This window comes from Strix uralensis, chromosome 3 (genome assembly GCF_047716275.1).
Source record: "Strix uralensis isolate ZFMK-TIS-50842 chromosome 3, bStrUra1, whole genome shotgun sequence".
NCBI classification, from domain to species: domain Eukaryota; kingdom Metazoa; phylum Chordata; class Aves; order Strigiformes; family Strigidae; genus Strix; species Strix uralensis.
Genome location: NC_133974.1, coordinates 58,681,792 through 58,709,325, shown reverse-complemented (window position 1 = coordinate 58,709,325; position 27,534 = coordinate 58,681,792). Strand labels below are relative to the sequence as shown.

General features: G+C 39.1%; 1 protein-coding gene across 1 annotated transcript in view; it reads right to left on the bottom strand.

Moving 5' to 3' along the window:
- Positions 1 to 8,243: 8,243 nt before the first annotated feature.
- Positions 8,244 to 27,534, bottom strand: part of CLVS2 (clavesin 2) — a 60,611-nt gene continuing 41,320 nt past the window's right edge. The window contains exons 3-5 of the mRNA XM_074862413.1: positions 24,426 to 24,536; positions 21,185 to 21,405; positions 8,244 to 16,651 (exon numbers count right to left, since the gene is read on the bottom strand). Coding sequence (XP_074718514.1) covers positions 16,564 to 16,651; positions 21,185 to 21,405; positions 24,426 to 24,536 — 420 coding nt within the window. The 3' untranslated portion in view covers positions 8,244 to 16,563. The remainder of the gene's footprint in view (positions 16,652 to 21,184; positions 21,406 to 24,425; positions 24,537 to 27,534) is intronic.

The window sequence follows — 27,534 nt, the reverse complement described above, 5'->3', positions numbered from 1 at the left end:
GGAAGTCATATATATTTTCAGCATCTACAGTGCCCTGTGGCAATGATGTAAAGATTTTAATTAGAGATTACATGAAGACTCACCTTCTCTTATGCATCCTGAATGTGCAGTCTAATCATTTTGTGTGGTGACTCTTTACTTTTGTACAAAGAAGGCTATTCATGTTCTCCAGGCCACTAATAAGTTTGTAGGTTTCCATCATGCCTCAAACTCCACTGGTTATTTTCAGGGCTGAGCTGTCCTAGCACATTTACTCTCCATGTGCAGATACTGTTATATCATCTTTGTTATCACTCTCTATTAATTTTTAGTGTGCATGCTTTAATTCATTGCCATCACTGTCAGGTCTGGATCTTGGCTTTTTCCTCTCTCTTATCTACTCCCTCTCTCTCTGGTGTGAGTATTTTTGCTTCCTTGATATGCATGAGATCCTTGTCTAACATGATATCAAGAAATGTGTTTGTTTTCACACGTGGTTAATACATTGGAAAGTGCTTATTACATAGTATGTCTGACAATTGTAGGATTTTGAAAGGAAAGATGCAAAGCCACCAACTTGTTCATTTAATACACATCTCAGAAGATCTCTGGCTGTCCTCAGGTGAGAGTGGATGAGGCAGAAACTTTGGGATTGATGAAGAGGAAGGAAAAAAAAGAATAAAACTTTGAATGGATGAATATGTTTCTGAAGGGCTGGAGGCTTATGTCAATCAAATCATGACCTTTCCAAAAGTCACCTACAGCAAACTAGAGTAGCTGACCCAAATAAAAAAATAAAAAAGGAAATTTTATTCCTCAGAACAATTTATAGATTTTGAAATTATATTTGTCTCAAATTATAATGAAGTGTAAAAATCCAAAAAGTTTTAACAAAATAAAATATACAAATTGAAGCAGAAATATTTTATGTCATTGTTTTAACTAACATATCATGAAAAGAACTATTGCATCAAAACAAATGGATTTAAACTGTTTTAAAAATTTACTTTGAAAATGTAGATGAGATTGAAATGTTTCACAGTTTCAACTTTGCTATATCAAAAATCTTCAGTAGGAAAGAGTTTCTCAGACAAATTCTGACCAGTCTCACTCAGGAGAATAGGGAAAGCAAAGCTTCATGATGGAAAAAGTTCAAAGGCTTAAAACAGCTCCACCCGACCCTGCCTGCCTCATCACGCAGATGCAAGCAAGTGAGGAGTCCCAATAGGGTGACATTAATCATCTGTGCTCTGGAATTATGGACCTCACTAGCTGTGGATGTCATGGAGGTAATAAAGCTGAGCGATAAGTTGCTTAAATTTATAGAGCAGGTGCAAGCATTAACTAAACTTTTCAGAAGACTAGTCTTACATTTTAAGACGGGAGTTAATGATCTGATTATTTTTCTAGTTCAGTAAATCAGCAAGTGACTTATAGCGTCCTCTTATTCTCTTTAATCTGAGTAAATCGTGAAAGGAACTGATATATCTTTGCTGTCAATGACTTATTTTGACAGAAGTCAAGCAACAGAGCAGCTTCAATCTAAGAGTTTCTCTTCCATGAGAAATTGTGGTAGTTTGGCATTTGAGTTTATTCTGGCACAGAACTAAACATGATCTGAGAACAAAACATGATCTGAGACTTCCTTCAAAAAACATAATGTTAACAATTCAGACTCATAATATCACTTCAGCATTAATAATCAGAATAGGTGTTTTGCTTTTTTTTAAATAAAGAAATTACTTTAACCATTTTACTTATATGTTATAAACTGCCATAAAATCAGTCTTAAAATGAAAGCCATTTTGAGAAGAAAAATCAAAGACAAGTCATTTTAATCAAAATGATCTTGCAAATAAAGACTGCAAACTGGAATATTAAAATCAATACCAGTAATGCTACAAGCCTCTGGTAGTTTCCCTCACAACATAAAAAGTCCCTTTGGGAAACTCAGTTCAGAAAAGTTGGCAGTTTTATTCTCTGCCTTCCCAAAATTAGTTCTCTGACAGCACCAATACTTTTCTCCCTAGGATGCAGCAGTTTTCTTCAGTGAGGCTATGTGACAAAAATCCCACAGAAACTACAACCCATATAAAGTGCCGTTTATAAAGAAGAGGTTTGTGTATCTCAAATTGAAACCAAGTTGCTGTGCCATATCTGGCCTCTGTGGCCCCTCATTATTTAGTGACTTCAGTCTGTAACACAAACTCACTTCTGCAATCTGAAACCCACAAATGTCACTCTGCAAACAACCAGTGGTGAAAGGCAGCAGGCAGGTGCCTCTTCATTATGTGGCATCCAACAAACACACAATTTTCCCTGATAAGCATTTGTAATAGATAAATTGCTATCTGAGCCTTAAAAACAAATAAATAAATAAAACAAAACAAAATAACAGTCATCTTATTAGTGCATTTTTTTTTGCACAAGAGAAAATAATGAGAAGGTACAACTAATTATTTCCAGGGGAAAATACTCAAGCTAAACCATGCTATTTGCATTTTATTGTCTCTGCAGAGGTGTAAATTGCTGTCATCTTGGGCTTTATATTGCACTGATAAGGTGCTTCTAGGAAAGGGAAACTAGGCAGAAAATTGACATCATTATGCATTTCTGAGATGCTTATATTTAATCATTACAAACAACCAATCTTTGAATAATAGTCTGGGGGGGATTAAACTGCCAAAAATAAATGTCTGCAGCTGCAGGGTTATGAAAACATTATTTGATGAATTACCTAGAAATGGAAAAAAGGACTCATGTCCCCACCTTCCCCAAAAAAACCCTAACACAAAAACCACCTCAGTATCAATAAAAATAGAAGACAGATAACTGGCAGTAAAGGAAGACTAAAGAAATTCTTATATAGTAGATTCATCTGCTTCCTTTCATAATGCAGGGACATTAGCAGAGAAATTTAAAGGCAATGAGCTTTAGAGAACTTAAAGACGGGAATAAGCAATGGTAGTATGTCACATTCTCACTTTCCCTGAAAACCTCCATAAGATCCTCCACAAAAACAAGTGGCAGAGGATGTTACTCACAGGAATTATGACTTGAGGTCAATCTCAGTTAATGCCTTGAATTTAATTAATCCACACTGCACTGTAGTTTCCTGTGCATTTTACTAAAGCCTTATAACAAGGCACTTTTCTCATAGTGAGAAATTAACAGTATGCTAAATCCACTTTTTCATAGCATGATTTCTTATTAATTCAGCTGATTGACATGTATTACTAACAGATACATCCATTTTCCCCTTTTTTTAACTCTGCAGCTTGAAAACCATCATAGCCTTAAGTGACTGCAAACCATACCTCTTGAAGAGACTATGTACCTGACAGGTATCTATGCAAGGGTTTTTTCAAACACTCTCTTCAGTTCTGCATCTTTATTTCATGATCAAGTTTAGTCTACAACTTTTTTCAATCTACACTATATGTCAAATGTTTTTAATGACACTATAATAACGTGAGAAGCTATGATGGTTTAGCATGCTTTTACAGGGCTGCATCAAGGTGATGGCTACAGTTTTGCTAAAGAAGAAAGAAAGTCACATGTATGAGGAATTAAATCAAGGAAGATCAGTATAAACTGTAGTATGCCAGTTCCATGTTTGTTTTCTGTTTTGTTTGTTTGTTTCTGCAAACAAGATGTTGTGTTTCTCCTTGAGGTCTTTGCTATATGAGCATTAAAAGGATATAATAATAATAATGTAAAGCCTTAATAGCAAAAAATTTCCAGCTGATAGTATGATGCACAGCTGTACCTCATGCTTTATTCTGAGGACTTCAAGATTTTATGGTATTTTCTTGATTTTTGGTAGCTTGATCTGAACTGAATCTAAACATTGAATCTAAACATATATACACATTTTAAAAAGAGAAAGAATTGTAAAACTTTTGAATATGTTGCAGTTTCCCACTATTTTTTAATTTAGAAACTAATTAAAGGCTTTATATTTCATATTCAAATTTTAGAAATTTTCAGTTTATGCATCAAACTAAAAGAAAATATTTTTTTTTTCTCATTAAGAAATGAGAATTTCTCAATGCTGCATTTCAACAGCTTCTTCATCAGGGTTATCCTTTATGGTAAGATCAGTCTGATTCTCACTTCATTCCTTTATGAGGAAGAAATTACATATCTGTTAAAAAAAAATGTATTTATTTCCAGAGGTTGAAATAAAAAATATTGCTATCAAATAATATGATTAACTGTTTCCTCTAGCATTACCACTGCTGAAAATAAAATTTAAACAATGGTATTTCATTAATATTTTCTTCATTAATAGGCGCTTTTTTTTCTGTAAATTTGGGAAGAGGCAAGGTGTTAAATTTTTCAAAAAAGACAAAAATTTAAAAGTTGTAGCTCTGAATAGAAGAGAACGATAGTGTAAGAAAAAAATATTATCTCCAATTTGACCAGTGTGACATATTTTTGCTACATATGCACTTTCTCAGCTGCTAATCTCCAGAGTTTTCAATAGTTAAGTTGACGGATGAAGTGAAGAAAGATTGCTTGACAGCCTGGTAATCTATCAAAAGGGGAAGGGACACTGTCAGTCAGGGTTCAGGTACTGGAAGGGCTTTTGACCAGCCAACCATCTGTACATGTCTAGATGGCCAAGTGCTATTTTTCCCCACTACTCAGCTCATGAAAATAAAACCAGCACTGTCAAGATGCACGCAGGCAATGAGACAAAATACTTTTTATTGTCATAGAGAACTTTCAGCTTTGTGAACACTTACTATCACAGAATCACAGAATCATCTAGGTTGGAAAAGACCTTGAAGGTCATCTAGTCCAACCATTAACCTAACACTGACAGATCCCAACTACACCATATCCCCAAGCGCTATGTCGACCCAACTCCTAAACACCTCCAGGGATGGGGACTCCACCACCTCCCTGGGCAGCCCATTCCAACAACTAACAATCTGTTCTGTAAAGAAATGCTTCCTAATATCTAGTCTAAACCTTCCCTGGTGCAACTTGAGGCCATTCCCTCTTGTCCTATCACTTATTACTTGGTTAAAGAGACTCATCCCCAGCTCTCTGCAACCTCCTTTCAGGTAGTTGTAGAGGGCGATGAGGTCTCCCCTCAGCCTCCTCTTCTCCAGACTAAACAACCCCAGTTCCCTCAGCCGCTCCTCATAAGACCTGTGCTCCAGACCCCTCACCAGCTTCGCTGCCCTTCTCTGGACACGCTCGAGTAATTCGATGTCCTTTTTGCAGTGAGGGGCCCAAAACTGAACACAGTAATCAAGGGGTGGCCTCACCAGTGCTGAGTACAGGGGTAAGATCACTTCCCTGTCCCTGCTGGCCACGCTATTTCTGATACAAGCCAGGATGCCATTGGCCTTCTTGGCCACCTGGGCACACCGCTGGCTCCTGTTCAGCTGGCTGTCAATCAACACCCCCAGGTCCCTCTCTGACTGGCAGCTCTCCAGCCACTCCTCCCCAAGCCTGTAGCGCTGCTGGGGGATGTTGTGGCCCAAGTGCAGCACCCGGCATTTGGCCTTATTGAAACTCCTACAGTTGGCCTTAGCCCATTGCTCCAGCCTGTCCAGATCTCTCTGCAGAGCCTCCCTACCCTCGAGCAGATCAACACTCCCACCCAACTTGGTGTCATCTGCAAACTTACTGAGGGTGCACTCGATCCCCTCATCTAGATCATCAATAAAGATGTTAAACAAGAGTGGCCCCAAAACCGAGCCCTGGGGGACACCACTCGTGACCGGCCACCAACTGGATTTAACTCTGCTCACCACAACTCTTTGGGCCCGGCCATCCAGCCAGTTTTTTACCCAGCAAAGAGTGTGCCCATCCAAGCCACAAGCAGCCAGTTTCGCCAGGAGAATGCTGTGGGAAACGGTGTCAAAGGCCTTACTAAAGTCAAGGTAAACAACATCCACAGCCTTTCCCTCATCCAATAAGCAGGTCACCCTGTCGTAGAAGGAGATCAGGTTTGTCAAGCAGGACCTGCCTTTCATAAACCCATGCTGACTGGGCCTGATCATCTGGTTGTCCCGCATGTGCTGTATGATGGTACTCTGGATGAGCTGCTCCATCAGCTTCCCAAGCACCAATGTCAAGCTGACAGGCCTGTAATTTCCCAGATCATCCTTCCGACCCTTCTTATATATGGGTGTCACACTGGCCAATTTCCAATCTGTCGGGACCTCCCCAGTCAGCCAGGACTGCTGGTAAATGATAGAAAGCGGCTTGGCGAGCACCCCAGCCAGCTCCTTCAGCACCCTCAGGTGTATCCCATCCAGTCCCATAGACTTGTGTGTGTCTATGTGATGCAGCAGGTCACTGACTATCTCCTCCTGGAATGCAGGGCGGACATTCTCCCAGTCTCTGTCTTCTGGCTGAGAAGGCTGGATGTTTATATTATGCTCAATAGACACACACAGAGTTGCGTAAACCACTATTACTATTGAAATTAATAGTACCACTCCCAATTACACTATCCACCCCTGCATCCTACACCATTACAGTGCTATTGTAGGCTGCATGGAAGTTGTGATAGTATCATAGGCAATTAATTCCCCAGAGGAGTCTCCCATATTCCTGCATACCCTGCTGACCATGCCTCCTCTCTGGCGGGCATTACATTGGCACTGTCCTCTTGTCTGGAAGTTGTGTATGACCTCCTGCCCATACAGAAACATCGGTGCCTGAAAGCAAGGGCTCGCTCTCCTCGCCATCAGAGAGCAAAAAGCATTGCTCTCCTCTGCCTATGTACCTGCTTTCATGGTACAACACATCTAAACTCTCTGTGTAGCACTAGCATAGGTCCCCATTGCATCCCAGTTCCCTCAGACCAAAGGCAAGTCTGATATTCCTTTCCCCATCCTCCAGCCCACAGCCTGGTCTCTGCCAGTAGGAACTGAAGGTACTGGAATCACAAGTGAGCTGCAGGATGCTCCAGCCAGCTCCCACATCAGGGCCGGGCATGTCACACCGTGCTGTCACATGTCAACATCAGTGCGAGCTTTGAGGCCTCTGTCTTTTTCCCAAAGACGTCTGACATTGGTAAAAGGGCTCCAAAATGGGAGGTGGGGGGAGACAAGCAGACATGTACACACACACACATGCACACACTGTGATCACATTGTTTTCAGGGGAAAGCAGCCTCGTAACATACAAATGGATAGTGGCTGTAATCCAAAGCACTGTGGTGACGTACTTCAGTGAACCACACCAGTTTACAGGGGCTTCCAATCTACTCACTAAGAGGGTTGTGAGTGAGGGATTTCAAAGGGGACAGAGAGCTGTGTTGACATCTATCTTGTTACAGTAGTTATGATGAAATGCACGTTTGTGCAGCAATGGCTTGCATACTGTATACAACGATGCAGTGCCTGGGAACTGAAGGACTGCATTCCCACATAGATGGGAAACCACTGATATTTTTTCAACATGGTAATTGGGAAATCTGTACTTCTTCTTGAGAAGTTATACCTTGCAGAATTGACATAAGAAATGCATCTGAATATACCACTGAGATTATGTGTGAAACAGAAAGCTACTGCAGCCTTTTTCTTTTAATCTGTGTAAATCAAAGTTAAGATATGAAAAATATACATTGAATAAGTGTCCTTGTGCCTAAAGTAAGGAATACTACAGAAAGGACATTGGAGAAGCACATAAACACATGGCTATCATTTACTGGGTCTGTCCCCCCAAGAAAACATAAAATCTAGAATGAAATATGGTCATTCTGCAGGCACCGCTGCAACATCACACAGCCAGTTCTGTCCTGCCCTGGTTACTCTCTCCTGAAAACAGCAATATTTCCCTGAAGAAAGGGACATCTCTGTGGAGCTAGTATCACTTGTCCCTGATGTGGCATCAAAAGAAATGCCAATGAACATGAGATGATGCTAGGGAACATAGTACAGAAGAAGTTAAGAGACAGGAGAGTAGAAAATATCTTTGAGGGGAAAATGAACTTTTCTTGTGTTGCATCTCTGCATGATCTTCATCTGTGAGGACATCCACGACCTGCAGACTTCCAAGAAGTGACAGCTCACAACAGTACTGTAAACATGGAATATGTTAGCTCTCTAAAACTTACTGCTGGGCAGAAAGAGATGTTCAGGGTTACCAGAAAAAAACTTACATGCTGATATACCACTCAGTTATTTCTCATTTTTCTTTCAAAACCTTGATAAAAATCAAGTACGGTTCATCTAATTAAAATGTCCTCCATGTATGTTTTAGCACAAGCAAGCCAGACAAACACTCCCACGTACAAACACAAAAATATATATGTATTTTAATTTTCATTTGGTCATATTTTATTTAACAGAATGTCATTCTTTCTCAGTAACCAACAATGATTTAAAGTAGTAGTACTCTCCAAAGCAGCCCATTGATCACAGAGACCTGATGATATTTAAATATACAATATAAAGAGTGACATGTTTCACAAAGTTGCTTAATCTTCTGATTTTAGCTTGGAACACAATAGACCATCTTACTAGGTCCAAGAATAAAATTCAAACTGACACCAAGTTGTGAAAAGAGAATAGCTATTGAAATTATACATAGAGAGATGACTGATAGACTTGTCCTGGCTTTACAAATCTCAGACCCCCTGAGTCCTAACAGTACTAAACTGAGAAACAAACAAACAAATTTTATCCTGAGGATATAAGCACTGTTTGCAAATTACTCCTGTAATTTAATTTTTGAATTTTTGATACGGTGCTGTAGTATTTTCCGTAAGGCTCCAAAGTAGGTTGTTGCATGCAAAAAAAATTTATTCAGTGGTTACTGCTATGCAAGTACTACAGATCATGAGAGCCTTAAGGCACAGATAGCCAATCTAGCAATTTTAGATGTCGCCACGACTAGCTGTTAATCATTATTCTCATAACAGAGTTGTATCAATAGATTATGTGAGTGGTTTTACATTTGCTTGAGTGCAGGATCAACAGAGTTAGCGTGAGTTGTGCACAACCTTCATTGGGACAGGATTACTTCCATAATCTGTTGCTTAAATGTTGGGGCAGTAGTCCCTACCTAAAGAGTGATAATTAACAGTCAGGGGAAGGCAACATCTTAAACCACAAGAGCTGTCTCAGATGACTATCTATCTACACAACTATCTATCTACTCAAGCTCTAGTCTGCAGATTATCATGGTGTTGGATTTTTTTACAGTTTTCTCCAGTTATTCATAGAATAAAGTACATACAGAAGACAGGATGTTGTTGAATGCAAAGGGGTAGGAGAAGAAAGAATGCAGAGCTGGAAAAGTTTTGTAGGACACGTTTCACACAACATAAGGTAAAAGAGTTAGAGAACAAAATGGTTTGAAAGAGACATTATTGTCAAGTTGAACACTAATTAACTGCAAAACAATATTTTTTAAAAGTATCAGGTATTCTATATGTGCCCCTCTGAATATATTCATAGTTTAAAAATCCCATTTTCTACTATTTAATTCCTTCTGCCACTGATGCGTGAAAGATGCACATGAACCTCAGAGAATATTTATATTCTCTATATTTAAGGGAAAAAGATTATACACTAAGTCCCATCAAGGATACAACGCAACCAAACCCTGAAACTCTTTAAGTTATCATAATATTAGGCATTACTTGTATCACCAATTTAATATTTTTAGACACTAAGTGTAATGCTTAAAGTTGTCAGTTTCCTTTAAATCGTCTCCACTCTGAGTGACTAATGGCTACAATTAACATCACCAGCAGAACTGTTTAAAGACACAGGACAGAGATCACCAGCTACAGCTCAAAGGCTGCATAATTAGCACAAGACATGGTGGTGCACAGGGGAGATTCCCACACCACTTACACTCTCAGCCTTCTACACAGAGTAGGCGCCGCTATTGATGTCAGGGCAAAACAGGCTGCGCAAGCACTGAATTCTTCCACAAAATTATCTCTGCAGCAGGGATGTGCAGAATACATCTCTCCCTTCTCTTCCATAGGTTGGTGAACATTAGCTTTCCAGCTCCTGCATGCTACAGGATATCCACATCCCAAGAGCCACTGTGGAAACAGCAGCAGCAAAGGCAGTTCAGACCTGGCATATACATCAGGTTTAAATATATTGAAATCAAGTTTGTGTGTGTTAGAAAGAGAGAAAGATGTTCTCTCTCCTTTCTGATGGCATTTTTGTGGTGGGGTTTGTAAGTCCTCTTTATATTACAGAGCAAGTGAAAGCCTCCCTCACCATTACATTAAAATGATTGATCAGTCACTCCAACTCCCCGCTGTGGTTTTCTCCATAGGCCTCCCCCTTTTCCCTAGGGGCATGTGGCTCCTTTCCTTCTCTCCCTGCATGGCTTCTTCAGCCAGGCAGGACACAACATTTCACATATTCCTTTGTGTACCAGGTCTGAGTCAGCCCAGAGCCCATCTCCAGGTGAGGGTCTTGTGGTATGCACTGATCCATTAAACCACGTTCACAAACTCAGCTACTGCACCTACAGCTTCACATGGTAACTCAAGTGTTTTCTAAAGATTTAGGAAACTCCATCATGGCCATATAAGGTAGACCATGTAAAAAATGGGAACTCTGTTCATAATGTAGATGGGGGACACAAGATAGACTACTGATTTACTTCTTGGAAGTGTTCATACAAGTTCACTCACATCATTTTTGCCATTCATATGGCTTTCCACTGCAGGCTTACTTCTGGCTTTTATTTTAATTATTGTGTTTTATCATCTTCTATTGTCTTTTCCCTTGCTTTCCTCTCCCCTTAAATTTTTATTAACCCAGGGACCTGATTTGAGATGCCTGCCTTTAGGCACTGCTGTGTGTTGCGGATGATGCAACAGCCTCTTTAAGGAATCACAGCAGCATTTCCATATCAAATACAAATCCTAATTAACCCCCGCCACTTGTCTGCCACAAATTGACAGATATGCCAATTCTCTCGAAGTGAGTTCTCCACTAACAGCAAAAGAAAGTTTCGTCACACCTTTACTAAAGAGGACTTGCTGTAAGTGACTGATTCAGAAACAATAGAGCTGACTGACCATGGTCCCCATAGACAAAATACTCTGGCCATGTTTTAACAAAATTGCATGCCATAAGGAAGCATCAGCATCTTCCCTTGGAGGTCTCTCTATTATGCCTGTGTGCAGTGCTTCCCCTCCATTTGGATTCCACAGCAATACCATCAACTCGGATTTTGAACTCACTGCAGAAAGTTCTGCTCTCTTTTTAAACTCGTATCATGTGAATCTGACAGGTCTGTTATCAGTTAAAGCAGTTTACACACACAAAACACTGGAGAATGAGTGACAAAGCAGTGGGAGCTTGTGATCTATATTTCAACTTCACCATTGCCCAGCATACCACAAGCTGTTATTTTTTAACAACAAGATCACTTTGCAAATTGTGGAATCCAACAGGGGTCAATGCCATTTTGTGGCAACAGACCCATATGAAGGGAACAAATTAAGATCCCAAAAGCTGATAGGAAAAAATTCCCACACAGCTGAAAGCTGAAATGCAGTATGAAGAGTATATCCAAGTCAATGTGCTAAACACAGACCCTTGACACAGGATCATTCAACGTTACAAGGCAATACAGGATGGGGGGTCCTATCTACCCCGCTTGCACTTTCATTTGTGGTCACTTAAGCATGCCTCTAAATAAAATGTCAATGGTCCTTGTGTAGTTAATGGGAAATAAGTATCTTTCAAGGCCTTCAAAAGGAAATCCTCCCTGAACAAGTTCATAATTCTTCACTGGGCAGCCAAGATTCCCTTTTGGGAGTCTTCAGAGTAAATTACTTTTTTTCCATCAATTACACGGGGAAGAAAGGCATTTCATTTGGGGTACATACTCCCTTTTTACCATTTCCTCAGCAGAAATGATAAAATGTACATTCAGATTTAATTCCACAAGAAAGCAGATCACCCCTGGTCTGTAAAGGTCTCATGGTAAGATGTTTACGTAGGTTTCTAAAGAAACTAGGCATGACTGAATGAACAACCAGACACTCTTCTCTCACAAAACAAGGACACATTATTTTCTCTCCTGCAGTTCAAATCGGATTGAGTGATCAAAGTGTCATTTTTGCCATATATAAACACAATATGAATGTCTTCCATTGAGATTTTAATGTCTCTAGCTGGCTGTGTTGTTGTTTTGCTACCTGAGAAATGGGTAACTATTATTTTCTTGATTTCATAGTGTGCTTTGAACTTTATGGACAAAAGTACTATTCTCAGCACCACAGATACATGCCTGTAAGATACTTGCAAAATGCCTTTCTTTAGAGGGACATGATACAGCTAGCACGTGATTTTTCAGTACAATCCTTTGAGACCTTTGCTTTTGCCTTTCACATCGATATTCAACTTCCAAATTTGTTCTGGTACCCAAAGCTGTCAATAGCTCAGCAGGACATTCCCCATAGGTAAATAAAAATTATCAAAACCAAACTCAGCCAGCCCTCTCAACCAAACCCTGTCAAATCCTATTTTAAAATTCTAAACAAAATTCTGAAGCCTGATTTTGATTTTTTTCTCTCTTCCATACTCTTTCAAACATGACTTTTCAAAAAATCTTGACACATACACTAATAATAACAGAAACAGTAGAATAACAGGGACATGACAAAGATTATTGCAAAGTGTTTCTCAGGTAATTCTAAATCATAGTTCTTATGATGCTTGGCAAACTTTTTAATTTTGCAAACAGAACAGATAAATAATAAAATGCGTGAACAAAATACTGTCAGGTTATAAATTTGTCAAGTAATGTGCTTAGGCATTGCTGTGACTGTGATTAAATAATACAAAGAGCATTCCATGCAAGGTACTGAGCTAAAACAATTCTTTGAAAGACTAAAGCGAATCTGCTCCTCCACATATTGATGACCTATTGAGGTCCCTTCTACTCCTATTTTCTTCAATTCCATGTTTAGATTATGTATGTCTCTACAAATATCTTTTGTGACTAGGCATAGCATCTTTGTAGAGTGCAAAACATCTTTTTAAATATGCTATACAGTAAATTTACATTTCTGTAAAGACATCTTAAAGCTATTTTACAACTAATAACTCTTGGGAGCCTGTGTATTTGCTGGAGCTTAGTGGGACTGATTACCTGTCTTTATAAAGCCAAGAGACCACTGACATCTCTGATTACAGGAGGAAGGCTTTGGGCATGGAAGTTTCCATAACTTTTCCATATATTTTTAAACATTAGTTTCATGGGAGATATATCATGTAAGCGGACATTTTTAGATCTTGCCAAAGGCCTGAAAATATAAATTTTTACACTTTTTTTCTGCCCTTTTTTTTTCACTTAATTGCTTGTACAGGTGTATCCAGTTTTTCCACTAAGTTCCTCATATTGCAGGATATTTTTTTTCATATGCATATCAGCATGCATAATTACAACAAGGTTTATTCTATCCAATACACAACAAAGGTAAGAAATTAAGAGGAATTCCTCCCAAGCATCTGAATTCTATTTTTAGCACTTCAAGTCTGCTATAAAAATTAGACATCAATTCCTATGATAATAAAGATTGGAAAAAGCTTTCAGTCCAAATTTAATCTATTAAAAATTGACCTACCTATAAAGATTTTCTACAAGAAGCAAGGGAAAGGTGGAAACCCTTTATGTACCCTGATGCGTAAGAGAGAAATGTCTTCAAAGAATACTGAGAACATGTAAAGGATAATTATTTTTCTTACCCATTTTCATATTCTTATCCAATGTCACAATAGCAGTTACTACTGACAGAAATTGCTTCAGCAAAATAAAAGCTGCAGCCAAGAAGACCTGTAGCCCAACTCTTTAACAGTGAGGATCTTACTGAAAAAGTAGTTTTGTTCTTGGTGAAAGATGAGGTCCCAGTTACACAAAATTATAATATATCCTACTTTCACTTTCTGGAAACAGCATATTAATACTCATTAACTTGAGGCTGAAATCAGGAATCAGAAAACATTACATAAATTACAGCTAAGTGCATAAATAAAGCATTTGCAAACAAAACAAATTTATAAGCTTCAAAACAAATGTTAACGATCATACAGTTCAGCAGATACACTTTCCTACAAAGATGCTCTGTAGGGATATAAGAGGCATTTGCATTTTCTGACCAGACAGCTGGTGTACTCTAAAACCAGCGTTCTGCTGGTTTACACCAAGGTTTGGCCCATATATCCAAAAGCATCCATGAAGATTTTCATCACCACTGTGTCACAGTTTGCATACATATGGAATACTGATTAAATCCTGAAGCCCTTACAAGGAGAATACTTCTACTGATGTTAGAGTCTTATCTGATAAGGATTTAAAAATCAGATCAATGGCAATATACTATTCTACTAACCACAAGTGTGGGCATATATAACATACATTCAAATATGGCACTTACGCAAACCCTACAGACATATCTCACCTATCTGGCATGATGTTACAAGGTATGTGAAAAACAGAACTGAATAAAATAGTATATAAGAATTCATCAATCTTCCAAGTCTCTCAAACCATAGAAGTAATATTACAACAGTTTCCACTACTGAAAGCTTGTAGGACAGACTAAAAAGACATTCAGGCTCTCTTTACATTTCATAACACGTATCATGAAAATAGAATTAGGAGAGCGGAAAGGCGATGACTTGTTCAGACAAGTTCATCCAATACAACGGCATGTTGGGGCATACACTATTTATAAGCATTGCTAATGAACTGTGAAGCAGGAAAGCTTTATCTGTGTGCTGCCTGGGCTAATCAAGGGTGATGCTGGAAGAGACAGGGTTGTCTCAGCCCTGAGAAAAGCCAAAGCTGCCACCACAGGAGTTACAGCTAAACTCTGAGATGACACACTTCCAAGATTTCACTCTCCACTCTCTCTTAACTTATCCCAGTCAACTAACAGCTGCAAGCATCCTGGGTGAGGAGAGGTGACCTGCAACTGGTGACTTTGAAATTTCAGTGATCACAGAAGCAACGGAAGAAATTCTTTAAACTCTGGCACCTGGGAAGTGGGGTTGCTGTGAACTATCTCCTCCACTATGGTCAGTGTATTCTTAACTAATCCCTGCATTGCCTGGACATGCTCTTACAATACCTCTAACTATTCAGATGTCTCGGTGGGCACCCTGTGTCTTCTCACTCTGCAAAGTCCTAATAAGAAATTACATTCTTGCCTCAGCATACAGGCTGCACACACATCAGCCAGCACACAAAGATGACACAGCCCCTGTGTTTCAGCTGATTTACCCAATCCCCAGTGAAACCTGTTGCCCTTTTGAGGTAAAATGTATTTCTCTATTATGGCACAAGTTCAATATATACAGTTACACTACAACCAAAACAAAAGTGTCCTAAACACATAGGCAGAGATGTTTGACTACAACTTATTCACATTAATCCTTGCTTGGAGTGGGATGCTGTTGTTCTATGGAAAGCTTTACTATATCAATAATGACATTGTCTCAATATACAATCTATAATATATCTAAGTACATTGAATAGGTATGATTTCTTGTATAAACCTTCAGTTAAATATACTTGTCTAACAATGTCACCTTGTATGCTTGTCAGAGATCGGTAAAAATATATATATGTATCCAGTCTCCCAGTGCACAGGGTTCAGTGATTAACTTTTAACCTCTGCTGTCAGGCTTTACTTTCAAATACCGGTTATTACACTGTATTTAGAGGACTATTTTCTCACTCCAAGGGAGAACAGAGTTCTGGAAAAATTGTTGACGTGCACCCAAAATGCAAGAGAAGTAACTCAAATGTGTACCACGTTACAACACCCAGATTAGGGTAACAAGCCAGGTTACTTGCAAACTGTAAATGAAAAGTTAAGGAAGAAACCTCACAGATCCATACAGCCAAACAACAAAGCTGTCAAAGAGTTGGTTCCAGCTCATCTGTTATCTTTTTCACAATGCTACATGGTTTATGTTAAATCACAATCCTAAGCCACAACTTTATTTGGGAAATCAATTCCTACAGTTAGGAAATATTCAACTCATTACAGCATCTCCAAGTTCCTATATTCCCTCTTTATCTTTGCACACTACATGAGCATTGCAGAGAGAAAACAAAACAGCAGTCAATATGCTAGCTGCAATATGGCTTCCTATGAGAAGGACGACATTTAATTGGCTTTGATATTTTTCTTTGTCCGGTATGTATTTCTTTGTATGTGTGTGCATGTGTGAGCGCACACACTTTTTCTTCTCTTTTATGGTGCACTTCACTGACATATTTAATAGTCACTCATTGCCATAGCATTTGTTTACCATAACTTACAAAGTCAAATCGGAGGATTATATTGTATTTACAAACAAGTTGGCACTTACAGAATAAATTATTGATTCCTCTTTATTTTTTATTTCATTTTATTTTCCTTTTTTCTCCTCTTTTTTTTTCACCCAAGGGCATCTAGAATTCAGGCAGAATAGTAAAACCTGCTGCCTGCTGCCATTATGCTACATTAACACAAGTAAATAGGATTCCAGCTGGTACACTCTTTCCCAAGGTTTGCTTGTTGCTGAGAGGCAGTGCCTTCCACCTCAGTTCATGTCCAATGCTCAGGAACTGTTAGTCAAGTGAAAGCAAAGGCTGCATGTTTTCTTCCTCATTCTTATCCATGCGTTTCAGCACCCCAGGATCCACAACCGACTGAGACCTGCAGAGGGATAACATGTTTATTTGACAGTTCTAGATCAAGACAAATGAGCGTAAACCTCAGCTTTCTTTTGTTTATGTTAATCTCTGCCAGGGCTTAAAAATAATGGTACAGCATTACCCAAGCATCTGATCATTGCAAATAGTCAGAAAATACCCTCATGGAGTGATTACATGGCTTTAAAGAGCTCAGTGCTTGTTTGTGGATATAAGAGCAAAAGGTGGAATAAAGTGGATCCTCTTTTCTTCAGTGAAACAGGGCACATCCTCAGTATGCAACAGAGAGCAAACTGAGCTGTCTTTTGTACTGCCTTAAGCACTGACCCTCTCCACCAGAAGGTTATATGGCATGGGGCTGGTAAAGAAGGCACAACTCAGCCACCCAGCTGGCTAATGACACGCTGCAATTAGTGGCATGTGTTAGCTGGAAGCACAAGTTGCTCCTTTTCTGAATAGCAACAGTGTGAGATACTAAGCCATCCCTAGGGACTCCAGACATGGTCAGCAGAATTTCTGGAGCAGTGAACACATCTGTCAAACTCACTTAGCAGCTCAGCTAAACAGAGCAGAGATGGATGGGAAGGGCAAATTCAACGATTCAATGAAAAATTTCGCCAGGTTCTCTTATTCAGCACAGAAGCATAAAACTGGTGCTGGTACCCTGCAACAGCCAGGTGTGAGGGAAAAAGAGGAACCCCCAATCTCCACCAAAACCAAAATGCTTCATTATAAACAAAGTCCGAAGTGTGTCTCAGCTTGTCAAAACGCAGACACTTCTGGGCTACAGTAAAAGCAACCCTTGTTAGATGTTTCCTTTAGTGGGATGAATCTCATGCTAGAAATGCCTGTTTCTCATCATTTCTGTAAAGACGATTTGAGATGGCTAGAGCATGTGTACCTCTCTACAGTAGAAGCACACTGTGACTGTAGTATGGCTACAGATTTGCCCATGTGAAGGGCTACAGCAAAAAGAAAAAAACTGTACTAATTCTGACCTCTGCTAAGATAAACATACAGTAAATCCCTCACTTTTATAGACTGGCATCATCCACTGAAACCAATGAATGAGTCTGATAGGAGGAGACAATTCTGTTTTTCTCAAAAAATCTAAAGAAAACCTTCAAAAACACAAAAAATATCTGAATTAGAGCCTAGGTGAAAACTTTAAACACAAGGATATTGTCTAATAATACTTGCCACATTCTCTTACTAATGCTAAAATCAAGAAAATTAGCTTTAAAAATCTGATAGTCTCTCTTGTGATAAACATAATTAAAAATTTTTAATTAAAACTGTACAATAACCCTCATCTAGAACACTGATCAGTTCCTCAGGCAGAAAACTAAACCACTGAATTTAAAATGCTTTAAAATCTTCACAAGGTACTGTGCCAATGTAAAGCTGATTGAAAATTTGCTTTACTCCTGGAAAATACAGTTCATCAAGATAAAAAATGCTGTGGAAGCATACTAATTTCAAAGGATTCCCAACTGAATGTAAGTACTAGTGGAAGACTGAGCCTCTTCTTCATCTGCCAATGTCTGAACCGCCAAGGTTTCCAGGTCTCATCTGGGGAGCTGAAGGGGAGCCAGAAAGGCTGCAAACCTGGTCTCAAATTCCCAGTGAGGTAGTTTTGGGCATAAATTCCCAGGACCTCCAAACTCCCCGATACCAAGGCAGACATGAAAATGGAACTGCACAAATCCTGATCTATGGCTTGTAAGCTCAGGAGCCTAAATGCCTTGAAGAAGGAGAAATAGTTTTCATTCAGTTTGAAATCAACATTTACTGTCACATTTCATTCTGTTCAGCAGCAGTTCATGAAGGAAGGTATGTAAAATGAAAAACATTTGTGTAAGTCTATAGCACCTTCTATCTACCTCTTCCAAAAATCTTTACAGATATTACTGAATAAATTCCCAGAAAACACAGTAGGACAGAGTTGTACTACAAAGTCCCACTGCAGAGGTGAGGAATCAAAGCCACACACAGATTACTCTGCAGAGGCTATCAACACAGAAATCTGCCCTGCAGGGTTAAGTGAGAAGAGGATGCAGGTCTCCAGCTGGGTGTCTCAGCCATGAGAGCCATGGGTGGACACAGTAACAGGCTAAACATAACTGCTGAGATAGCTGCAGTGGTGCCACGTGACATGAACATGTTCTCTCCAGAGGTCTGTGCTACAGGTGGTATTAATTCCTCCTTATCTCCACCACCCTCCCCACCATCAGCCTTCCTTTCATGCAGAGGTCACCCAATTCACCAAAAATTCAAGGAGATCTGGAGGAATGTCAGTGGTTCATATGGGGACAAAAATGAATAACAAAGAAATGAATTCTCAGCAGTATTTTAGCTTAGGAATGATATTCTTTCAGAAAAATAAACTGATTTTAAAATGGCAAGCCAAATTAAACAAGATAATTGTTGGAGATCTGCTAGATGCTTCTGAAATTTGTTCTAAGTTAAGCACTTTTCGTCGACTTACTGTCATGGTTTTTTATATGTTAAAAACCTTCTTCTGCACTAACATACCACACTGAGTGTGGTTTTAAACTGAAAGAAACAATACATCAGGTGCCGAATTCAAGTTAAATTTCATCTGCTTTACCTTAACTTTTCTATTTCTGTTTTAACACAATCTGTGCACTAAATACATCGAAGTCCTGGGACTTTCTGTTCATCTTACTACCACTCCCTTCTACTTGGTACTAGCACAGTAAGTCTACTTAGTACTTTTTATATCCAACAGCAGGGAAGGAGGATTCCAGCAGGTGCTGCAGACACACTAACTGAAAAAGAATGCAGAGAAGGTGAGGAAATTTCAGCTCAATATTATATAGATATAAATTTCAACATGCTTATTTTCTGCAGTATGTCTCCTACTGTGTCAGTTAACCCAGACTGAAAGAACGTCAATTTAAAGCTTACACTGGAGTGAAACTCTGCATGAAGGATTTTTCAAGCACAAGTTAAATGAAAATAAAAATTCTTTGAGAAAGAATGAAGAATCTGGTCAACCCACTGCTCTTCCATTTAATAATGTGCTTGCCCAGGATAGTCTGTCTTGTCACAGGCCTTCTCATGTTTTTTTGTTGCATCATTGGATGAAGCTATTTACTCTCATGACTTCATTTTGCAACAGTAAGACTTGTGCATTTCAGCTCCTAAATTCCACCCTTCTCTCCAAGACAGCTTCTCTATTGTCTCATGATTCTTGTATTATGTGCAAATCACATATAAATGTATTGCTCAGTTCTCCCCTTTCCCTGACTCTTTGCTGTCCCATTTTCTCCACTGCTTGTGTTAATTTCATCATATGGCTTCGGGACCTTTTTTAACTTCTCCTTATCCTAGTTCATTCCCATCCATTGCTATTTCCCACTTTCAGTGCACTATAGGTTTTTTCCAAAACAAATTCCTTAAACTTCACTGCTTGTTTTCTTTTTCATTCCTACAGCAATCTCCTGTTGTCTCCTCTCTATTTGCCCCAAAATATCTCCCTTTCAAATCGCGCTGTCCTCCCAAATCTATGCAACATTTTCCAGCCAACATTACCTTTCTGGCTGAGGAGTCTGAAAATATTTTATCCTGTTTGATCTGCTTCCAGAGTCTCTCTCCCTTTTGCATCAAATACCATCTCCTGAATCTGAATTCTCAGCTTAGCATATTCTGACTTAATTTTAATGACTTTATATATTGGTTTCTGCCCTGTTTGTTCTCTTCTGATTCATTGTTATGCCTACCCCTTTATGAGCTGCAATCTGGCTTTTGCTGCCCTGCTCAACCTCTTCTACCACCCTGTTGTAATCTGTCCCCTTACTCTTCTACTGCCCTGGCAAGGCTGGACCGGGTTTACCCCTCCCAAATGAATCACCTCACTGCTTCCATAGTTACTGGAGAGTTAACGAACCTCTTCCTGCACTTTATTTTGAATGGTAAAATGCAGCAAGCAATTATACTGTATCTTCTCAAAGAGAAGAATATCAGAACACCAGGATGTTTAACAGACTCAAGTATAATGATTGGCACCAATTTTTGTCCTGGTTCTCCTCATTACATTTTCTCATGTTGTGTGCAGTCACTGTGACTGACAGTTCAGATGCTGTAAATGTCCTGGCACCTATAGGCTGGTGGATACCAGGCACTGGGCCATGAGGTGGAGGAAGGTACGAGTTATCATCACCACCCAGCTGGATAATTGGCTCCAACTTAGCCTATGCACCAAGGCTCACTTCAGCTAGCACTATCTCTCTAATACATTCTGGAGGCTGGGGTGGGATATCAGCTTATACCAAACACAGTACTGTATACACTACCTATATGGAACCATGGAAATAATTAGCTGTACTGAGCTCACAACTCACATGGGCAATAATCAACACTATGGTCTATAATCAGCAGAGATCTTCTTAAGAAATTTTAAAAAAGGGTCCTTGTATATAATAAACTGAGGGAACTACCTGCAGCTTCACAAAACAGAAGGCAAACGTTAACCATATAGCAATACCAGAAGACCACAGTACCTTTAACCCACCTTTTCATGGATTTGGGAGAGAGGTCCTTTTCTATATCCTTTGCAGGAGCGTTGTAGGAGTCTGCATTGCATTCACTGTCATCGTCATATTCATGGTCAAGCAGTGTTCTTGCCCACGTCCCCATGTCATAGGGGGGCAACATTCCTCCAAACTCTGAAGGCAGGATCTCAGGGTGTATTAGCTGATGAAGGCTGTTGAGGTTATTACCGTGCAGGAATATCTGTATGTACACATGCAGGTAAAACCAAAGTGGTATCACAAAAATCATCCAAGCCCAAATTCCATCATCCTTATTAGAGGATACTGTACAGTTTCAATGTTCTGGCTGTGTTGGGCTAACAGAGATGTCAACTAAGGCACACATCACCTCTGCCTTAAGCGTGGTCATACTATGTTCATAAACCTACAACTTGATTAAAACATAAATGACTTAAAATGGTTGCAGGACAAGGGGCCTAAGGAGGGTAAGAACTGATGTCTGGTACCTAGATGGACAGAAGATTAGGTAGACTGCCTATCTCTTGTTATTTGCTCTCCCTAATCCTGTGAATTAAATTAAGTGAATAAATTAAGAACATAAATAATAAGTAAAATTAATATTCACCATATACATTAGGGAATATATACTGACTTTCAGCATTCAGCCATGAGTTCTGTAAATAAGATAAATAGTGCAGTGTAATGAAAACTGCATTGGAAAGATTTTCTTCCTTAATATGGTGGTACTACTAACTACCATCCATACTTAACAACATATGAAGTAATTAATAACAGTAAAATAATTTCTGTGACAACAATGAGGGAATAGTTGATGGTCTATTTGATATTTTCCAGCAATGTTTTGGTAGACTGATTTTCATACATGCTTTACATTTTTATATATATGTATATTAATATGACATCTATGTATATGAATACTTGTATTTATGTTTAACCTTACTGTTTTTCCTCAGATATCTGGAATGTGACTGATGAGTGCTAGAAACAGAGCACCTCTGGAGTTGGACAGCCTTCTACCACAGATACTAGGGACCTGCAGACTTTCCACTGGGAGGAAATGGCTGCTCTTGGGTATGGCTACACAAGACAGCTCACAGCAGCTATTTCTAGACTAGCAAGTAAGACGGGCCAGGATTCACCCTTTGGGACTAGGAGCAAGTGCCATGGCACAGTTCACATCCATATGGTTAAACTCCTTTCATCTCCAGAACAAGTTCACCTCATCCATACTGCTCACTGGTCCATGCCATCCCCAAATTGTTCCTGGTCAATGTCTAAGAAAGCACCAGCTGGCACCAGCCAGTGCCCTGCCAGAAAGTGTCTGTACAATTAGAGTAGGAATGGCAGTGCCCAACCCTTTTTAACTGACTAGCACAGAAGCAGCCAGGAAGGCAAGGTAGGATGTTGCCTCCTAACAGCTGTGCGCTGCCTCTTGTTCCCCACAGGGCAGGCGGGGGTGTGCACACAGACAGATGTCAAGTGCTATCAATTCACATTCCACTTCACCTTGCAGAGACTCCTCTGGACAGCTATACCCCTAGCATGATTTATCCAGAGTTAAATTCAAAAGGCAGAAAGAAAAATGATCAAATCTATGCTTGTCTTGTATCACTTATTTCAGCCCATCTTCCAGTCAGCTGTGGAGACAGGAAGCCTAATATGACCATGCAAACCCAGTAATGTTCTTCCATCTCGGAAAGGAATTTATCCTTGTGTGAAAGAACAAGTATTAATGGTAAAAGGAATTTGTTTTATGGTGCCTTTCCAACTGAATGTTTCACTCCTTAGAAATTGTTTTCATACATGCCTAGCACTACATTTATCTGAATATAGCTATCAGTTGCAAATCTACCAGACATATTAAAAAAATACAAAATAATTCAGGACCAACACAACAGATCAATAATAAGCCTGGTAAAATTCTGAAGAGAATTCTGTTGACTTTGGGTTTTTTTCACAATCATTCATTCTGCCTCTTAGGTTGTTTTTTTAAAGCTGATTTTAAATTTTATGTACTGGGCATAACTTCCACATACTCCACACTACATTTTGGACTCTAAATCAATATTTATCCACCTGATTACTTCTTCCAGTTATTCAGTATTGACAAAAACAGTTGTAAAAAGTCAGTGTTTCTGAAAATATATGCCACTGATTCAGGTGTTTAAATAAAAATTTAGACACAAACTGATAAGCACCCATGTTCAACTGCCTTGTCACTTATTTTTAATGTTGTAACTCACCCATGAGCTGGACTTTACTCCCTGGTTATGCACATGCAGCACTTTAAAACGCCTGAAACATATCTGGCACTATAATGTTCTTTGTTGAAGCTGTAGTCAACAGAGTGCAACTCAATTCTGCAAAATGGATTTTCATTTGCATATTCATAACAGATATTACACAAAAAGCTTTGTGATCTATAGTTCAAAATTTGTGAATACCAGAAGACTCTCAAACATAATCTATCAGTAAAAAACAGCTAAACACCACGGATCATTGTGGTCTTGAAGACTGTGTTTGAGGAGAGAAAATACAGTTGCTTAGAGAGCTGATCCCATTTAAAAAAAAAAAAAAATCACATTCTTTGTAGTAGCTTTGTATGTGATGCTGATTGTGTTTTCCTGGATGACAAATTTCCTGTTACAGAAATAATATCATTCTATGTGCTATCACCACCAAGCTCTAATTTAATTGCACTGATGCAAATGCTGCAAATTCAGCAACATCTCACAGACTGCTCATGCTTATGCACAGATGCATGCACACAAATTTCCTTTCACTGGCTTTCATTCAAATCAGTATTTGCAAACTGCTATACACCAGCTGTGTATTTTAGTTCATGCTAATGTCAGGGAAATCACACTAGGAAAGGACTTTGTAGTCACTACCTCTGTTCTTAAAAGAAAGACACAAATAATTTTAACAGAAGTTGAATAGAGTTGAATTGAATAGAATCTTAATAGAAACAGTAATGTTGGCAATATTTTTTATACAATCCCCAGGAGAAAGCATATGCTTACATTTTAAAATACATTTAAGTAAACTGCTTGACTGTCTCCTTAAAGGATAACACTGTATAAGTTTCTAAAACAGTTAAAGATACTCTTTATAATGTATATGTATTTAAATATTTTCCACCAATAGCAAGCTGATATATTGTGTATATCTACTTTATTAGAGTATGATACATCTGCTGACTACAACTGCCAGGTAACGGACAATTAAACAGAGGAATACCCTTTTTCGTGTCTTCTCCTTTAGAAAGGGCCGTATAACTGTGTAGAGGGCATGGATATACCACGGCTGATTGACGAAATGAATTCCTCCAAACCGAGCTGGAAAGCTGTCCTGTATGTCACAAAACAAATACAATGTGAGTTGACCCTCAATGTGAGGTTGCAACACTCATCAAGTTATTTTTTTTCTGAATGCTTTCATTTTAATAATAAACCTTAAACAAGAAGAAACATTCTTCAAAACTGTGTCCTCTCAATTGAGTTCCAACCTTCCAGACCAAGCAGCAACACACCCTGGACAGAGCAGTGAGGAAGCATGCTGAGACAGCTACGATATTCAAATAAAGGCATGGCATTTCTAACCTCCAGCAATGCTTTAAACATTTATGACTTGCCCATAATCCATCTATGCAACATATTTTTCTCCTTTCCACTTCTACAGATTTTATTCATTTTTAATGGTAACCATCTCAACTCTCCCAGTGTCATTGAAGAGCACTAGAAATGTCCCGCTTGTTTCCACCTTAAAAAGAGAGTGTAAATCTAAACTACTATTCAAAATGTCTCCAATATTATCCATATTTCATAAAACTGAGAATGTATTAAACATCATGCATAAACTGTTATGCAATATCCATGACAGTAATTCTTGTCACACAGTCAGGGGCCTTTTGAGAGCTTAAATGTAAGGATAGCATATCTGTATTGAAGCAATGACTTTTCTTTTTTCTTGCTGAAAAACACAAGGGGCAGACAACTCACTAGGAAAGATCCTGATCTGCATTTTCAATTTCTAAGTCAAGAGAATATGCCAGAGGGTTTGGCAGTTTGAAGAGGTCAGCCACTCTGTCCTGGAATACTATTGCCAAATTCATCATGTGTCCTCATTTTATCTTTGCCTGGATGATCATACGCTCAAACAATGTAATAAACTGCTGCTGACTTCTATCTTGCCTAGAGTTGCAGTACCGAGCAAGAAAGTAAGAGGTGTAAACAGGCATGTAAACTAACGGATGTCTCCTTTTGTTTTCACAGGTTGTATCTGAACCTTCTCACTGTTTATTTAGGAATACAGACTTATTAAATGATTGGCTTTCTTTTGAACTTTATTCAACAGGTGGTCCACTCTAGGCAGCCATGGTAGTCACTTAGATCAAAACCCGGCTCCTCACAGCAGCAGCAACTCCCGTTTGACAATACAGGTACAAACAAGGACATGCTTCCCAGCTACACCTCCTCCTCCACCTTCTCCTCCTCCTGTGTGGATGCAGTAAAGGCAGCTTCAGGTCTGTGTCAGCGGGATCAGAGGCTCAAAAGGAGGCAATCGAATGGTTAGACAGCACTGTGCAAATAGACATATTTTACCTCCTCTGGAGACAAGACAGCAGGCCATATAGAAGCACGCAACAGTCTATATATAATCCACAAAACACCATTTGAACCATACCGATTTAAGGTCACATAGCACACAAAAAAAATGGTCAAGAAAAACTCATAAGCTGTATCAACCAATCAAGAACTGTCAAATAAGGAAGGCAGGAACTGTAGGAAGGAAATCTTTCATGAAATGTTTCCAGATAGGAATATACTTTGAAAGAGTGCATGTGCCAAGAGTTCTGCAAATGGATGCAGACCTCTGGGAATAATGAAGCCTGAAGAGGTCACTTGCTCCTCTCAAAAGTACCATTCAAATACTGGCAGGCACTCTTAACCCAGGGGGTCTTTACATCAGGGTGCTGCCTGCCTCCAAACTGCAACAACCTGGTGGATTACCAGATGAAATATTGTCCATCAAGGAGGCAATGCTTTAACAATAATCTACAGGGAGGATGACAGCTACAATACACACCATGAACATCTGGCTGGCCACAGCACAATAGTCAATGCAATTAACAGTCTATTTTACACATTTTATCCAGAAACATTTGATTAACAACAGCCTTGAAATAAAACAATCCTACTGAAAGACTGTGCTACAGAAGCCTCATCTTGTTAAATGCCTAGTTCCTGTCAGCGCTGACTAAATGTCAAACAGGATGGTTGATAATTTGACATGTAATTCAACCTGTTCAATATCGTAAATCCCCAAACACCATTTCGAGAACACAACATCCGATGTACAAAAGGTAGTAAATTATGTCCCTATCACAGCAATCCAACGAATCCATTAGGAAGGATAAATCACTGGATGACACCTTAACCTTTAGTTGTAGGAGATACCATTCATCTACAGAAGGCTGCGTTTATTTGGTTTATCATGGCTGCTGCTCCAGGAAGGTCCAGTGCAGCATGCTGTGTACCATGCACAAAAGAGCATACACTAGAGCTGCAGAAGATGGCTTTTGCTAGTTTCAGCTAGATGTCTTTGAACATATCTTCACAGTTAACTCTGGAATGGTAACTGTGTAAAGTGTTGTGGGGGTCAAACACTTTTTATAATGTAGGCACTATTGAAGACAGCAAAGCAAACCAGCCATTCCTGGCTGCATGCCTTCTTGCGTGATTTTATAAGCTTTTAAATTAATACAAGTGCCCCAAAACTTACACACACCAAGTTATGAAATGTTTGGGTCTTATCGCTCAAAAAATGTCTCACACACAAACTGAAGACAATTTGTGAATAAGATCTCAATAGGCAAGCAGCCATGCATACACAAAGATTCAGAGCAGAGAGAAAGGTATTTGTATTCTACCATGGGCTCAGAATGGATGACTTGTCAATACTCATTATCTTTACAAAGATACTAAATTTCTAGAAGATAAAAGGAGTATCTTTAGAAAGTACCACTTTGACACTTCCACTATCTTTTCCTGCATCTTGGAAACCATTTGGAGGATCATGAATGTATATGGAATGATCCTCAAATAGAAGACGCCACTTGAAATTAAAAGCCAGTTTGTCTCAGTGTTTTTCAGCAATTCTAAAGGCATTTCCCAGAACGGACTAAAGCCACGTATTTATCAATTTCTATGTCTGAATTGAGGTGCCCAAATTCAGGAGCACTTCCTAAGGTGTAATTAGGAACCCCCAAAATTTGGTCCCAGAAAGAGAAAGGATGATTTGGTCAGAATGATCCTGCACTGTACACAGTGATGGGACTAGAATTCAA